Source organism: Hemibagrus wyckioides, linkage group LG17 (genome assembly GCF_019097595.1).
Source record: "Hemibagrus wyckioides isolate EC202008001 linkage group LG17, SWU_Hwy_1.0, whole genome shotgun sequence".
In the NCBI taxonomy this organism is placed as follows: Eukaryota; Metazoa; Chordata; class Actinopteri; order Siluriformes; family Bagridae; genus Hemibagrus; species Hemibagrus wyckioides.
Window position 1 is genome coordinate 19,412,493 of NC_080726.1, and position 18,806 is coordinate 19,431,298.

At 37.9% G+C, this 18,806-nt stretch overlaps 1 protein-coding gene across 2 annotated transcripts in view; it reads right to left on the minus strand.

The window, feature by feature from the left end:
• Nucleotides 1–18,806, minus strand: part of lsamp (limbic system associated membrane protein) — a 619,635-nt gene that overhangs the window by 180,458 nt on the left and 420,371 nt on the right. Inside the window, exon 2 of one of the 2 annotated variants that reach the window (XM_058413983.1) lies at nucleotides 7,292–7,370. In XM_058413983.1, coding sequence (XP_058269966.1) covers nucleotides 7,292–7,370 — 79 coding nt within the window. Of the gene's footprint in view, nucleotides 1–7,291; nucleotides 7,822–18,806 lie in introns of those variants that run through there. The other variant, XM_058413982.1, reaches the window with a different exon arrangement.

Here is an 18,806-nt window from a genome sequence, read left to right on the forward strand (position 1 = left end):
ATACGGTTTCCATGAAAGGGTGTATATGGTCTGTGACAATGCTAAGGTAGGTGGTACGTGTCAAAGTAACATCCTCATGGATGGGAGAACCCAAGGTTTCCCAGCAGAACATTGCCCAAAGCATGACACTGCCTCTGCCGGCTTGCCTTCTTCTCATCGTGGTGCACAGGGTTCAGCATGGGCACCCTGACTGGTCTGTGGCTATGCAGTCCCATACGCAACAAATTGCAATGCACTGTGTATTCTGACACCTTTCTATCAGAACCAGCAATCTGAGCAACAGTAGCTCGTCTGTTGGATCAGATCACATGGGCTAGCCTTCACTCCTCACATGCATCAATGAGCCCTGGCCACCCACTGTTCACTGTTCATCACTGTTCCTTCCTTGGACCACTTTTGATATATAGTGACCACTGCAGGCCTGGAACACCCCACAAGAGCTGCAGTTTTGGAGATGCTCTGATCCAGTCTTCTAGCCATCACAATTTGGTCTTTCGTCAAACTCGCTCAAATCCTTATGCTTGTCCATTTTTCCTGCTTCTTGCTGCCTAATATATCCCACCCACTAACAGGTGCCATGATGAGGAGATAATCAGTCTCATTCACTTCACCTCTCAGTGCTCATAATGTTATGGCTGATCGATGTATTGCCTCAGTATTAATAAATATATGCTGTTTTGAGGTATTATCTCATTATTTGAAGCTATCTTGTTATTTTAAGATGTTCTCATTATTTCAAAACAGTATGTCTACTTTGAGATATCTCATTATTTCTAAAAGCTATTTCAACATACTTTCATTATATCAAGATCTTACAGCAAGGTATTATCTAGTTATTACAAATTATTATTATTATTATTATTATTATTATTATGTGGTGGTATCATCTCTTTTTTAAATTAGTACATCCTGGTCTTTTAATGCATTGTCTTATTTCAAGATATTATTTTATTATTTTCAAGAATATTATTATCTGAATATGTCAGTATTTTTGACTCAATATTCCATTTAGACTCAATTTATGGATAAAATCTTGATATTTTGATATTTATGACATACTGTCTTGTTATGTTTGACCACAAATAAGATTATTTTATTGAATATTAGCGTAGAATATTTATTTTGTATGTAGTTTGTCAAAAAGAAGGGAGGCCAGATGTTGCTTTGGCAGAATTCGGTGCAAGTCTAACGATTGCTAATTGGCTTCAACATGTTCAGTAGAAAGTAAGAAATCGTGTTAATGATAATAATAATAATAATAATATGAATATGAATAAACACATTCCTGACTCCTTGGAAACAAACAACGATTCAGAAAAGCTACTACATTTTAATACACAGTACTCACATTTCTCTACATCTCCTAGCACTGTTTATAAAATCGGAGCAGACACATGCCGCAGACAGACAGCATGAGATTTCCACCGTAGCCCGAGGCTGATGGAACAGGGTCTAGCGGACTCCTCCAGGCCACCGTACACAACATCCCGGCCTCACACAGACTCTCATCGCTCATTTTAATCATCGCCGATGCTTCTCATGAATACAGAAACGTACCCTGAGGCTGTGCGGGGCCTCCAAATCGAGTTGAACAAAACCTCTAAAGGTCTGGAGAATTACAATTCGCTACGTGGAGGAATGTCAAAACCTTTGAGAGAGAGTGAGAGAGAGAAAGAGAGAGAGCGAGCGGGCGAGGACACCGAAACACCTCGAACCCGTCTCTCATACTAACCCAACAGGTTTCATTAGCATCACAATGGCAAAGGCTAATCCTCCGCAAGTAGTGCCTGAGAACTTTGATAAACAGACTACCGATTAGCACTCGCTGAGGTGTTCAAGTTGCCTGCGTTTCGAATGCTAATGCCATGCAATATTAGCATTAGCTAGATACAGAAAATATTCTAATACTGAAGTTTTATCTTGACATGATAAATTAGGAAGATAAAATTATATCATAACTGTTCTCATAAACCTAGACTGTAGAATCAATGTTATTCAATCATCATGGCGGGTGCTAACTTTCTAAATTCGCTGAATGGTGCTAACTCTGCTTGTTGTTATAAGTTAAGCTGTTCATAGGAGGGAAGATGAAATTCTTTCTACTTGGATGAATTCACATGAAAAAAGCAGCTAGAGCTAGCTAAACGTCTTGGGCCTCATCCACGAAGCCAGAATTTGTTCGCAACTTGCATCATTCATACAAACGAGCAATATTTTTAGCTTAAAAAGAAAAAAGACTACTGTTTTTGGTTTGATTAAATCAATCTCTGAAAACTTTTTCTTTTTGGTGACAAATGTAACAAAAACATTTTCTTTTTCTTCTTTATTTGTTTAATACAGTAATTTTGGATAATTCTTGCAAATACTGTCATATTTTGGAAAAAAAAAAATTTTTTTTTTTTTGGAAAACCAGTTTAACCCAGGAAACCCATTTCAATTCAAATGGACAATAAATCAGAAGGCTTGATATCTTAGTTTAATAACTTAGTAGTCTGTATAATAATTTTGACGTAGATTTACGCCATCTTTAGGTAATGCTTGCTGTCGAAATAGCGTTAGGCAGTCGTTCAATTAAACCCTGAACCAGAAAAAAGAAAAAAGATGATGAATGAAAGCAGCATTTCAGTCAAGTGGCTGTTTTACACAAAAAAGGCGTCTCGTGAACGATGAACCGTTGAAAGTCCTGAGAAAAGCAAACGAGCAGCTGAGGACTGACAGAAAGTCGCAGAATTGCGAGAAATCAGTCACATGAGCTCACACTTCATTCACCCACACACACACACACACACACACACACCTGCACACACTAGTGACAACACCAGAAAACCATTTAACGAGACACTTGTAATAAAATTACCTGCAGACAATCACTTAAAGCAAATAATCTACCATCTTTTCAACAGCAAATGGATGGTACCATAGGTTCGAAGACAAGCCACTGGCTGGCTAGCAGTTTAGTGTGCAAAAGTTAGCACACCCATCCCCACTATTTTAGTAAAAAAAAATGTTTAAAAACAAACAAACAAACAAAAAAAACCTGAGCCAATTGATCATTTTACTCTCCTTTAACTTCTCTTTCCATTGTTCTATCATTCTTTTCCTGAGTTAAAATATTTTTTTTAGCTCACCTGTGATTTGATTTTTTTTCTAAAGTTTGCAGTCACATTTTTTATTCCATATCATTCATTAAAACTTAAAGACAGCTTTATTAATCAGCCTCATAATCAGCTTCTCACAGGGACATTTTTTTAAATTATAGCTTTTCATTTGCCACAGTGACCTGATTTCTTATTAAAGAACAACAAAGTAGAACTCTTACCTGTAATAAACTGCAGTTTTATCACACACTTGTGCACATGGTATACGTGTTATTTTATTAACGTTTATTTCAAATCAAACATTTATGTATAGAAAAAATGAAATGTTTAGCAACTATTAATAAATTGTGCAAGAAACTATTTTAGTGTCTACATTCGAACAAAAAAGGATAAGTGCTAATCTTTTTTTCCCCTCCCAGAATGCAGTTACAGAGGATTCACAGAAAGAAAGGGGAAAAAAAGAATTTCTTTTTGTGTTTTACTGGAACTTCGTAGAGAAGACATGTGGGTGTATCCTGAAGAAAGACAGCCAATAGAAAACAGTTTGAAAGGAGCTAAAATTAAAAAATAAATAAATAAATATGAAAGAATGTCAGTTTTATCATGACTATATTGGTCTCGAGGTTTGATTTTAAGAAGGCAGGCTCTGACATCTGGCAGAGTTTGAAGAGTTATGTCAAGAAGAGACGTGCAAAGTTTGGCGAATTTTGCAGAGTTAGAGTAAGAATGCAGAGGTCAGTATTAAACCTGGAAAGAATCAGAAGCATGTTTAGTGGGAATTGGACAAATTTGGCTGAATATTTGTGTGTGTGTGTGGTGGGGTGGGGTGTGGGGGGTGTGGGTTTTGAGGGAACCCAGATGAAACCAACAAAGACACGTTCCTAGCACTAATGAAGTAACGTTGTTAAAACCCACCATCTCACAATTGACCTTGAAGGAATCAGAAGATCTTTGTTGGTGGGAATTGGCCAGGCACAAATTATTTTAAATTTGTGGGGTGAAGCAGGTGTTTTTGAGAGGAGGAAGGAACTTGGAGAACCCAGAAGAAACCCACATGGACATGGTAATTGAACTGGTTTTTGTTCCTAGCACTAATGAGAGAACATCAGAACTTGAAGGAATCACAAGCACCTGCTGTGTACAAATTGACCAAAACCAAAATATATAAAAATTTATGGGGCAGGGGATGAGTGGGGATGTTTTCTTTGACGTGAAGAAACCGGAAAAACCATAAGAAACCCACATGGACACTGAGAAGTTTTTATTCCTAGCACTAATGAAGGAACATCTTCAAAACCGAACCAACTCATCATGCTATAAATGGATTTCTTCTTTATTATATCCTGATGGACTTGAACAAACCTGGCTGAGAAAGCTTATCGTGTTCCTCATAAACAAATGAGTTCTGCAAATGAAGCTCTTCCTCATATGGTGGATCTACAATCTGTCATCCGCCGATGTAATGAGAATCACCTCAGCCAGAATTCAGAATTCATGCCAGGAGTTCTTTGCTCCAGTCCTTGGGGTGGAGATCCATGTGCTCTGTGCACATTTAAGTATTTAACAGCTCTGCGCTCGGCTGTTCCTGCTCTAATGATCATTATCAAGTTCTCAAGAGGTCTAGCTGACGTGTTGGCAGTCAAGAAATGATGATTTTTTTTTTTTTACATTAAGTAACTCAATGTGAGTGGAAAAAGTTACAGTTAAGGTTCTAGGTAGAGTTAGAGTTTGTACAATTTTCCATTTCTAATGAAGCGCTCAGCATGACTGACCCAGGGCCTAGTTATACCCAATGGATTTACTGGAGTGGCAAGAGGGGCAGGCCAAACAATAGCATTCTGGGTACAATCGCCTGACTATGTTCCCCATAAGACAAAAATATCACACAAATAAAGCTAAATTATGATTTGTTAACATCTTTAGAGTATTAAGGTCAAGTTTCAGTAGCTAGCAGTAGCTAAAAAGTAACTGAAACAAAATATATGCTTCCAAATAATAAAATAATAATAATAAAAAAAATGAAGGCCAGGAAGTAGTTTTAACTCGCTAAAATTAGAAATTTCCCAGAAATGTTGTAGTGGCCGTTCTAGTATTGCTAGACAAATGCTTAAAACTAGCTGGAAACAAATTTAAAAAATATGAATCTTGGCCATTAAATCGAGTCACAAATTTGTCATGGTGCATAGCTTCAGAAACTGGAAGCCAGTGATACATGGAGCTTTAACATTGAATCAAAAACAGAAAAAAAACCTCAAAGGAAAACATCAAATATTTGAAAGTTGTAGAAATTGGGGGAATTTCAAAAGTGGAAATGTGTCATTCTTGCTTTGTGAAGAAATGTTCTCATAAACCTACACTGTAGAATCAATGTTATTCAATCATCACGGCTGAAGTTAACATTTTAAATTCGCTGAATTGTGCTAACTCTAGTTGATAAGTTAAGGTCATTGGAGGAAAGATGAAATTCTTTCTACCTGGATGAATTCACATGAAAAATGCAGCTAGAGCTAACTAAACTTCTTGGGTTTCATCAACGAAGCCAAGATTTGTCCGCAACTTGCATCATTCATACGTTCATGTGACTTGACATTTCAAATTTGTGCTTTTAAACTTCAAATTTAAAAGGTTCAAAACATGCAATGCTAAATTTTCATCTAAAAAGACAAGTCCTAAATTCTAAAAAAAAAATCTCAAACCTTCTGAGTACAGATTTACATAAACTATAAACAAATTGCACATTATTCAAACAATTTAAAGAACCATACAGCTTAATTTTTCAACTGAAACAAACAAAAAGTATATATTTTTAATTGTTGGACTTACAGTATTTTTGTTCATTCTAATTTACAGTATGTATGCACATGAGGCTTTATGTAATTAAATGTGAATATTTGCATACTGAATAGAACCACAAACCCTTTTATGTTTTTTGAAGTTGTCCAAATTTTATTATTTATTTCACTGTGAAAACCTCAAGGGAAAGACGTTTGTAGCAAAGTTTGTTATAAAAACCTTTTGTTTTTTAAGTGTTTAAGCAAGAAAACACCATATACTGTTAAAATCAAACAAGTTCAACAATTCTTCATTTTTCATTTTTGAAAATTTGTCACTAAAAATTTAAAATGATTTTATCTGAAATTGGAAAATTTTGCCGGAAAATTTAGAAGGAACAACAACAACAAAAAGAAACAGTTTTAAGAAAACAGTGTTTAATATGTGTACACTTTAGTGATGTATTCTTGATGTGGGCGGAGCTTAAGCCTTCTTTAATCTTGCTATGTTTCAGACAATATGGTGTTTGTGATTAAAAACTCTACACAAATATGTTTATTTCAGTTTAGGTTTCTACTTTAAAACATAGGACGTGTTTTGCAAATGCTACTGAAGCAAAGATTCTTTAAAAAATAAAAATATTTTTTTTTTAAAAAAAAATCCTTCCACTGGTGTTTTCAATCCTACATTCAATCCCAAACTTTCCACCCACAGAACTTTATTTGAATCAGCATTAGACTCCAGTTGACTCTATTGATAGGTGTAATGAGTGATAATGGTGAGTTGTGATTTCCATCACTGAAATAAAATGAATTTATTAGCTATGCTTTACCAATCCCTGGAGGTTCCCGGATCCCGCTTTGTGAACTGTGGTTTTAAAAATAAACGCACCATGCTGTCCATAACAACATTTGGATGGCAGATGGCATTATCATGCTCTTCTGATTTTTTATATTTGTTTGTGAACCGCTTTTTCCTCACAGCAGGATAAAAGCTGATGAAGTGCATGCAGATTAACCCAGAAGAGAAGCTGCCAATATGCAGCAGAAAGCCTCACAACTCGAATATTTACATACCTGCTTTACTGTCCATTTTTCCATTTTATTTCCAGCATCTAGGAGATTTTTTCAAAAAAAATGATATCCACTATTAGGATGCATTATTGGAATTCTGTTTAAATAGTTTCAAAAATCACTTAAGAGCGAAACTCATCCCCTCTGGACACACAGCATCCGAAAATATCGTCCAAAAGCAGTGAGATGACACCAAGAGTTGCACAAATGAACTAACACGCATCAGGAACGGAAGCGCTCGTGTATGCACACCAAACAGAATAAACTCATATGCGTAGAATCGCAAGCGCAAAAGTTGCACGCGCGAAAATTACAACCGCACTCTCACACTCACTCCCTCTCTCTTACCTGATGACGGCTGTGTCTCCCTGGCGCACGGTGATGTTGTCCGTCGCGCGCTGAACGTCCACGCTCCGTGCGGGAAAGCCTGCGGGCAGAAGAACACACAGCAGTCGGAACAGGGTCGCGTGCAAGTGGGACCAGCAGCACGCGCTCCTCCGCACCGACATGACGGCACACAACGCGCGGGTGATAGATCCAAGAGAAAGACAGAAAAGAGAGTGGGGGGAAAAAGTATGTGCGTGCTCAAAATAAAGGTGATGAAAAGCGCTCGAGTGGATTTGCAACCGCCCCGAAACTGTCTCTTAAAAATTTCTCACTTCTGCACGCGGATTCTCTCTAAAGCATTAAGCGGAGGTCTAAAAAACCGCGAGTTTGGGATAAAAAAATAATCAGAGGAGACGCAGAGATCCGGTCCGTGTTGATGCGCCGCTCGCCGCGCGAGGAGGCACAGCCTGAGTGGATTCGGAGCGCGCGCGCTCCCTCTCCGCGGTCTGTGCGCGCGCTCCCGCCTCCCCGCTATACATCGCTGCTACCGCTCGCGCTGCCCCTGCTGCTCATGGTGCTGGTGCTGGTGCTGCCCCCCTGCGCGAGCGCTCGATTGGCACGCTTTCCGGGTCGTCACGGCAACGGGACACTCGCGCGCGCGCCTTCGCATACCCCGCCTTTATGCAAAATAAATAAATATATATATAAATAAAACGCCTTAATGCAAATATACTGAGAAATTTTGCATATTTCTCGGCAGTTAATTTATTAACTTCATACATTTAATTTAAATATTTAAATCATTTGAATTATTAACGTTATATGAATAAGTGAAAAGTATCCCTGTATGCAAACGAGTAATGAAAACCACACCCTTATGCTAATAAACAATGAAACACCCCTTTATGCTAATGAGCAAATAAAACCACACCTTTAAGCAAATATTTGGAAAGAAATCCCCACCTTTATGCAAATGCTATGACCAAAGCACTATTTTAAGCAAAGTGAAAAAGCAGAGGTGTGATCAAAACAAACAAACAAAAAAAATATGCCTTCATGAAATAAGCATGAACACACATCATTAAGCAAATAAAACAAACAGAAAACTTTCATATTGTGAATTTTCTACACTAAAGCTTCATTCAAAAAATTATTGAAATAATTTTCTCTAACAAATAAACGAGCTTATTATATAAATGAAAAGATTCGGCATAGAGTTTTCGTTCTTTTGTCTATGATTTGTGTCAGTAATGCAAACAAATTCCATTTTAATTAATCATAATATCAGGATAGGTGCGAAATATTTTATAATGGAGTTCTTTCACAGTTAATGCCTAAATAATTAAGCAGATCAAGTCAAATATTTCATCTCATTTCGAAAACATTTCTCCTCAAACTATGTACACAAGTTGGATTGCATCCATGACAATGATTAAGGGCATTATAACGGATCCGTCACTAAAACTGTACCATTTGGTATCCAAGGTTATATTTTATTGGGTCTGATTCTCAGAGTTAATGATCGATACTGAGTTGAAACAGCTCATTGTTAAAGCAATACAATTCTAATTAGTTTTAGGTACAACAAGAAATACGAGCACATTCTCCTTCTGTCAAGCTTTAATTAGCACTCGACTATTTGACCAAAAAAAAAAAAATACTTTCAATAATTTAGCCAAAGTGAGCCAAAGTTAAAAAAAGAAATAAATAAATAAAAAACACAGTACTATATTAATTCCACCTTTATGTCGCAACAAACACTTCCCAGTAGATAGAACACCACAGCTCCACCCCCTGTATGTGACACAATGTACATCCTGCTTAGGCTTAACTCATAAACATGGCATGCTGTATTTATGATATGAAACGTTTTGTTGTGCAGGAGCTGCTTTGTGTTTATTGTTCTTGCTTTTCCGTGCAATCATTAAGCACATAACTAATAAGGAATTAGGGATTATCTTTAAAAAAAAACAACAGCAACAAAACAATGTGCTAAGTTTATGGACGTTCTCTGTTGCGTTAGTCAACTGTGACGAGCTGTGCCTTTCGAAAACTTCATTTAGACTTTATGAATAGACTAATGACTCACTACTAGAAGCCACAGTTATCAACACACACACTAAACTCCCCCCACACACACAGATTTATAATGCTCTTTTTATGAGGGTTCTTCTATTGGAACAGAGTATTACTGTAGCTGTAGCGCTAGTGAACTATTTATCTATCCAAATTCTTCAGACTTTAAATAATATTCTGTTCCTCCCCCTACCACTGCTCGCCCGTTCATTAGCTCTCGTAAAACAAATGAACTTTATGTCCTAATAAATCACGATTTATGAAACAGGCCTAGGTTTTACTGTGTCTCCTAAACTGACGGAGCAAACAGCAATTAAAGAAGGGCATTATGTTTGTTCAGGGTCTAATGCTTTCGCAGCTTGCCTTCCTGGACCCAAACAAATGATCTTTCAAGAAGACCAACAATCAACAGGATTAGAAATCTATGTAGGCCAGGAGGGAATCCTGCATGCAGGATAAACCAGGCTGGGATTGGGACTCTGATGGTTTGTTGTGACACTATGTTATACGGCGACACGGAAAATGTTTGTTTTAACGATCGACATCCTTTGTTTCCTGGTTGGTGCAAATGTATGCCTGCCACATCCTATGTCCTTTCCCCTTTAGTGAATTAGATTTCCTTCAGTGAATTGAAGAACAGCTTAAAAGCTTTCATAATTCCAAAAATATAACTTGCTCTGTTAACTACTGGTTATTGTGTAAATATATATTTCCTATTTCAGTGTTGTTTTTACCATCATGTGTACAATATTTTAAAATGTTAATTCTGATATAATTTAAGATGAACCCCAATTTTCTGTGTAAGTGTATTTAAGACATAGGCCAGGAGGGAATCCTGCATGCAGGATAAAGCAGGCTGGAATTGGGACTCGGAGCTCTGTGTAGGCGTATTTAAGACTTACGGAAGGAGTCTCCAGTGTCAGATATCTTCGAAACAGAGGAATGTGCTTTTCTTTATGGTTTCTTAGTATTGTTACAAGTTTAAAGATAAAAGAATGACGGTTTGTTATAACAGGAGTAAGAACAGGAATGAATTTGTTTTGGTTGGCAAAATACAGTGACAAGAAAGAGTCTATAATGTACTATTATAGGAAAAACTTTTCTACAAGGTCCAAAAAGGCAAATCAGTAATTTCTGGTATTTAAAGGAACAGTTGTGATGCAGTCACATCGTTCTTTGTGGCAGGTTCTTTTTCAGCACAGACACATAATGACCGCAACAGCAGGATATTCTGCTGACATGTCAATAAAAACCAAAGCCATTAACAATGCCAGCAGCTTAAGTTTTGGGGAAAAAAGCCCCACAGCAAGACGATCGTCATTAAATTGTAGAGAAAGCATCATGTTAAACGTGCTGTCTACCAGGTAGCATGGTCTCTTGGGTATCTTGGATATATTTCAGGGTAGAACAAAAGTTTTTTACTTTGGGAATAAAGCAAGGTTTAAGAGATGGAGCACCATGTAATATATTCTAGAATTTTGAATTCTGATTGGTCAGAAGGTGTTGAATTTTCTAGAACAGCTGTTTAGAACCTAAGCTAAACTTACCTAAGCTAAACTAACCATTTTACTTGCACTTGTTACTTATGACATTGATGGAACATTAGTGAAACTCATGTTCATGCAAATTAACATTCTTTTATAGACTATTTTCTTGTACTATCATTTTTTTCCCCCCAAACAGGTATACAAACGTTTGCACTTTACAGTTGTAAATATAGCGAATTTCGAATTTTATCCAACATAAGGTGGCGAAATGGTGTTCACATTTGTAATAAACAGTCATTATATTAAACAATAATTTAACAAAATGTATTAGAATTAGTGCATGAACATAAACCTGTGATATGCAGCTGCAGGCCTAAGGGAATTAACAGAAAATATTATAAGCATTGTTTTTGATCATGGCCTTTATTACAATTTTATATATGAAATCCAAGCTCAATGACCTTGTGCATTTAGCGAGATAAATAAAGGTTCTGAAAATAAATTGGTGCACAAAAAAGTATGCTGAAATATGGCACATCTTGAATATGCAGAGGAAATAAACATTCTCTTCAAGAAAATATCATTCTACCTCGAACTTTGGCATCTGCGCATAAAGGTTACAGAGATGAACTGCGCAATAAATATTTGGTAATTGAATTGAACTCGAGATCGAGAAATGTCTGGCCTACGCCTCAGTCAGACTGTGTGGGCAGGCGGAAGGTTAAAGCGCCACAAAAACATCTGTAGTCCTGGCACTTGCAACAGTTTGCATTCACAGCGTCTCTAGACAACACAGCAAAGTGTCAGAAATGTGTCTGAGGTAAAAGGATGAGAGAACAGATGGGATTTGCCTGCATTTTCTCAAAGCATCTGAGCCAAATACACTTGCATATCTGCACTGGTTTGTGCCATTGATAGAGAGGCTAGTGAGGGCACTCCAAGGATGCAAGCCCACAGATTGGAAATCGTCTCTGGCGCAGGTGCTTTCTCTCCACATGAGGACCCATAACCTCCTGCTTGTGATAGAATACCAAACTGAGTTTTCTGAAAGATTCACAGCCTTCAAATCACCCTTTAACTTTCAAAAAAAAAAAACATAGCAAACTCTACATAGAGGATAAAAATATTACTAGATTCCTGCATGGCCGGCAAGGACATCAGAACTGGAATGTTGTTGTTGCTTTTAGGAATTTTTTTGCTGTTTAAGAAATATGATTAATTGTACATCTTATGACAAATTCTCCAAATCTAGACAGACTACTTTAATGGTTTGATATACAAGGCTGATGTACAAGACGTAAACAGGAAACAATACCTTATATATAGAGTATTATAATAATTAGATTATTATATTATAAGAGTATAGTATATACCCATATATACTGGCCATTACATCAAAATTTAAATCATATTGGAAGCACTTAATTGTATAGAGTTTACAATAAAGCCCAAACCTGTTCCAGCTTGATAATGCTCCTGTGCACAAAACAAGCTCCACAAGGATTTGAGACCTCAATATTACTGAACACCTTTGGGATGACCTGGAATACCAACTGCACCCAAGGCTTGCTCTCCTAACACCAGTGTCTGATCTCACTAATGTGGAGCAAATCTATAATAAAACAAATGGGAGGGGTGTTCACCAAGCACAGGGATTTGAGGGCCAGGGGTCCACTAACCTTGTCCATAGAGAATATTTGTGAGAACAGTCTCCTTTCCTCAGTCATTGTTCCTTTAATTTGCACAACTAAAAAAAACAACAACAACCCAATGGCTATTTACTAGCTAGCTTAATAGATAGTGTCAAGCTTGCAAGAGTTGTATGACTTTTACCACCAAAATTGAGAGTGCATCATTTGTTTGCATTTCAGTATCAAGTGTGATTCCTTTTAGATGGACTATATGGTTCCCAAAGGTGAACTGATGAATAGTATACAAAATAGTTAGCAAACAACTGTATACATCAAACAAAAGCAGATAAATTTAAAGAAGAAAATGGTAGACAGAGTAATCAACATTCTACAGCCCAGTCATTGTAACAATAATTCACTTCAGTACTTTATTACACAGGAAGGAGGTCATTCAACAATAAAACACTTATATTACAATGTAACATTTGTATTAAGATATGAAAGATATTATGGTCCAACTGCTTAGGTTTCACCACCTGTTAGCAAGCAAAATAAATAATAAATGCTGACTACTAGCCAGTTCTGTTGGATTGTAAGCCTCCGTTACTTGTACAGGTAAACCAATTCTTTTGCTTGCCTGACCTCAAAGGACACAAGGGCAAAGAGTCACCTTGAGATTTTCATTGCCTTGCTTCACGTGAGCACTTGCCATTCTGGGTGCATACTGTCTTTGATTCTGGGGAGATAATAGCGCAAGGCTATCTACAGCCCATTTGTAGAAAGGCATTTCATTCCAATTGCCATAGCTCTTGTGCATCTCTGCAGGAGTTTGCTGTTCAAGGATAGACAAGTCCACCCTTGTTGTTCTATGCATAAACACGACCATCCGGCTGAACCAAAAACTCTTCTAGGGATATGTGATAAGAAATGTTTCTCTTTGCGCTTTTCCAATAGATTCTACTTGACCATCATTGACTTCCTATCTAATCAGGATGGCTTCTCTGCCTTCCCTCGGTCCCAAGTCGTTGGCAACAGAATACAAAAAATGTTTTCAATTGATGGTGCTATATAGGTATAACAAGATAATGATTCTAACTTATACATGGCAACAAACCAGTGGTATTGAAATCCTGTGTCAACTCCAGCATACCTAATCCCTAACTCTTGCTGGTTTAGGTAACCAACTCAAGAATTTTAATTTGGTGAAAACGGAGCACTCATAGGCCTTGGTATCTAGAACCTGCTGATCCCATCCACTGGCTGACCAATGGCAACCAGCTAGCTTTTACTCTCTTACAGAGTCTGAACACATGTTCAATTTTCTAAGATGAATTTCACGTTTTGCCAGTTACTGATATATAAATCAAGTCTTTCAGGTGTGGGGCCTGAATCTTGAGGACATCTTATGATACTGGCCTGGGACTTTAATTGGGGAATGGACGTCATCCAGGACACCTAAATATTTTTGGCCTTGTCCAATCAACAACCTCATGACAGCCTTAACTTTACACCATCAGCATGAAGGCATTCCTTAAAGAGCATTAACTCAACAGCATCAGCTAGACAGTAATACATGCAGAGCAGAACCTTGACACCATCAACTAGGCACAGACGACACGGCAGTGACAATTTGACACCATCAACTAAACACCATTGGGAAAATTCCATCACTTCAACACCACCACCATCTTGACAGAATCACTTTGACAATTTCAACTCAACAGCATCACTCCGACCTCAACACCCTCAACTAGCCACCATCAACTTGACAGCATAGACTTGAACAACATGTACTTGATGCTATCAACTCAACAGCCTTAACTCAACATCTTGATTCCTTTGTTCGTAGAAAAATGTGTCAAGCAAAAATAGAATACTGGATTTGGGATACACTCCCTACTTCATTCCTCAACTGCCTCAGGCAGCTTTTCTATACACTTTTTGTGTGGTTTTCATACTGGGCACGTTTGCTGCAGTCCAAATCAGAGTACGATTGTTCCCGGTGACCCCTGTAGTGTTAGTCTGGCTTCAGACTCCCTTGATTCTTTCAAACCCCGGGTCATTTGCGTTCATCTTGCATCATCACAAAGCCAACTTCCCCTAATTTATTTATTTATTTTTTTGGTGCTATTATGCACAGTAAGGCTCCTCACCTCTCCTGTAACCCAGAACGGTCCACTGACACTAACAGCACACTACTAATGGTATATTATACTCTTCAACTAGGGGGTCTATGCTGTTTGAATTTTTCTGAACATTACCTTTAATTTTCCCAGAGGTAATAGAGCTGAGTATGCAATGTGTCAGCCAGTCACAGATTTAGTGATGCTCGTGTTTAAATAAGTGCCCATTTGAAACACTTATAGCTTTGCTTGATTCGACCCCCCCCAAGCCATACAGGTGAAAAGGATAATAACTGGTAAGAGGTGTGTATGTAATTTGCTGTGTCATGCATCTCTCTCTCTCTACACATGCAGATCCTATTTGCTATGAAAAGCGAAACAGCACTTGAGTAGAAGGCGATAATTCAGAGGGCTTCCGATGTAGCTCTGCACTGCTAACCCCTTGGAAGTGCACAATGCATGCTGATTGGAATTAAATTCAGTGTGTTCAGGAGGCAGAGCTCTTGAAATGTTGCTGGTTCTTTGGCAGATTGTTGACAGCCAGAGACTGTGGCCAATTATAACTGTTTGGCTTCAGATTGCAGGCTTTTCGACATACATTCAATGACGCTTGTGTCTCTGACAAATGAGGGGAAAAGAACACCACAGGTATTTGATTACTGCTGTTTATATGTCCATATGTGCACGAGTACGCGAGTCTTTGAGGCTGCCCAGCGGGTTCTGGAAGAAGTGGAGACGGGCAAATATCATGCTGTGAAGAAAGTAATTCCATGTTTTGCAGATTTTTATTCGGCTCCGTGTCAGGGACTAGCGTTGCTGAGCACTTCCCCATTTAGATATTGCTGCTTTTAAATGTAAACACTTGTTTTTTTTTTTTTTATCAGCTCAGAAGTCAACATGTGCACATTTCAGTCCTGGCTTTTCTTTACACACAAACACAAGAAAAATACTTTCCTTGACCTCATAAACAGACTTTGACCCTCTTCAAAACAGCCTCAAGACCAAAAGGCCTACTAGTGATTAAATTATTCAAGTGTCTCACTGCAAAGGCACTGAAACTCAAATTTAAAAATAAATAAAATGAAAAATAAATGTGAATAAAATAAAAAAGTAAAAAGAATTTTAAATAAATAAATAAATAAATAAATACATACATAAATAAATATAAGGCCAGTTCAATTCACTTGACTCAAAAATGTGTCACATTGTCTCTGAAGGTTTACACTGTAATCCCAGGTTTTATGAAACCTAATCTGTTAAACAATCTGCACCAAATCAAATACTCAGAAGACGTCATTAACCAGGAAGCTCAAGCAACATGTCAGGGATATATTCCCATCAGCTCTCGAGCTGCTCCTTTCAGATCATTGCTGTAAAATATATATAATGAGCGGATTTGTCTTATCACACATTGAAAAAAAGAGACTTACTGTATTTTCAACCCAGGGAAGGAAAAACAGAGTGAAACAGATGAGTGGGTGAAAAACAGCCAAGCTACTTTTTCCTCCTCCATCAGCAAAACTGAGTGAAGCAGGGGAAGGTTGGGGAAGGATCTGAATTGAGTCTTTTGGCCAAAAAAAAAGAAAAAAGTGAGTGACAGAATACACCTTGTGATGAATATTTCACAAGGCTCCTGCGGTGAAGAGGATCGCTGACAGTCCAAGATGGCTGCTGCGGTTCAGAACAAGGACATACTTAAATGTATGTAGCACTGAGAAGTGTGTTTGTTTGGATGAATATCAGCTGCATAGTAATCCTGGCTGATGCAGAACCCTTCCACTAAGGCATGAAAACTGTGATGTTCTACTAATTGCAAACATGGACAATATAATGGACAGAGGATGATGGAGGTAAAATGAAGGTGAAAAACACCATACGTCTTACATATATAGGAAAATAATCAACAACATGGAGGTGTGATGAGGCTACTGAGTTACTGTCACCATCCAAAATATCATCAACTTACCAATGATTAAATTTTTTAAATTTATTAATGTTTTTAAACATTATAGCTGTTTTATAGCAGTGAAACGCTACAATCTTTAAAACAAAACAAAAAGGCTCTATACAAAACTTCAAGGGTTCTATATAGATTTTCAAGGCGTGAGGTGTAATGGGTGCCATTACTTTTTGGACTTTTATTTGCATGTAGATAAGTCTGGTTTTGAAATGATGTGTTTATGAAAGAACTCAAATGAAATAAGAGAAACGAAGAAAAGTAATAATAATAATAATAATAAAAAAAACCCATAAAGCATAAAGCTTTACCTCAGATTACTATAAAGCACTGACGCCAGAGACTCCTTCCTCAACATATCAAGGCTGTGTAGCGCAATATCCATGTTTGTTTATTATTACTCTTAGAGGATTATGGTTATCATTACTAAAGCAACAATTTTGTACTAAAGCAAAAGTTTGGTTAATATCATCATGACTTGTTGAGAGAACTACATACCCTATATGCTGATTTTCACATCCAGCTTGCACATTGCTAACTGATACTTACCTCAGCTTTGTAGCTTCAAAACAAATGGAGCTAAATGTGTAACGCATATTTTAGAGATTCCATTTACAAGACCCTTCTCAGGATGCAAACAGTGTGGAAACCGCTAATGACGGAGGCTTATTAAAGCGAAAGAGAGAGAGAGATACTTAATGCATATTCAACAGTAGAGCTGTGGTCTGCAATTAGCAGTATCTGGAGTTTGTTCAGGCCATGAAGCTGCTCTCCGGAATGCCTACACAGTAGCAAATAAACACCTCTGTCACACATCAAACGGTGCTGGCGGCAGGGTATTTATTTTTTGAAGTGCAAATGGAAATAGATACAAAATATAAAAGTCGAGGACATGTTACTGCACTCAGCGCCGGCTTCCGAACACCAGAAGATATTCGATTTTTTTTTTTTTTTTTAATAACAGATAAGGTAGAAACTGACTGAAAAGAAAGTTCTCTAGCAGCCGCCCTAAGAAAAAAAAAAAAATTAAAAAATGACCCGGCGTGCTTTTTATGAATAATGTCGCGATCAGATGCATGATAAAGAGCAGGTTTGGAGGACCTTTTCTTTATGCCAAGCCATTTGCGTCAGATATGAGACCCAATTCTGGGCTGGGAGAATCGTTGGCCGCCGAAGGCCAGCGTGGAGGTGCTTGGCGGATTTCGCCTGGGCGGATCCTAATGCCTCCGTTTGCACTTTATCATCATTAAGCGCTTCTCCCAGACAGCGTCGATTCATATTGTTTAACCGTTGGCACTAACGTGCGTGTTTTGTCTTTCTTTTTTTCCCTTTTCATTTGTGTGTGTGTGTGTGTGTGTGCTGGCTTATCTCCGTCTGGAATCGCCGAATAGGCAATCGCTTAAGAGGTCTGGGGCGTTTTTGGCAGCCTCATTAATTCGGCTGAACGCTCGGCTTCATTTTTATTCTCTCTCCCGCCCGAATATCAGATCAGCGTTAAGCTTGACTCAGGGGAGAGGAAAAGGGTAAGAGCGCTGAGTGATGTTCGTCGTTTCCTCGTCCGATTGATCAACGCTGGCTGGTGGTCAGAGAGAGCCGGATGAAGCTTCCTGTATGGTTTAGGCCTCAAGTACAGAGCTTTAGTGTGTGTGTGTGTGTCATGACCATGGGTATGAGTAACAAATGGAATCAGTCCCAGCTTGAACTTTGTAAATATTTGCACTACTGCTTTTTTTTTTTTTTTAAACAAATCAACACACACACACACATCCGTCTACACACACATAGTTGTGTAACATGCCAGGGCAAATGCACAAGCCCTGAAGATGAAGTTTTTCTTCTATCTACTCCAGAATTACAACAGCGTTTACGATGCATTTAGGCATGACCAAAGTTCATTAAAAATCTCCATGTTGTTGATGTAAGAAATGGCATGTGGATAGATTGAGTTCACGGTTCGTGCCCTCTCTGCAACCTAAAGCCAACAAAAATGCCTCGGAATGAAACATTTCTTGTTTAGGCTTGTCACTGGGAAAAGATTAACACAGCAAAACAATGCTACACTAAACTTAAAGGGCAAATCTAATTGAACGTCAGTATAACATTCTGAAACCTGAACCACCCCACCCCCCCTCGTGGCCACCTGTAACTATAGTAAACTATAGTTTTTTGGATGCCCCATTTAGCAAAAAATTTATGTTGGAGTACTTCTGATATTCTTGATTACAGAACATTGTTGCAGATTGTATGTTTGTACCTGTTCTG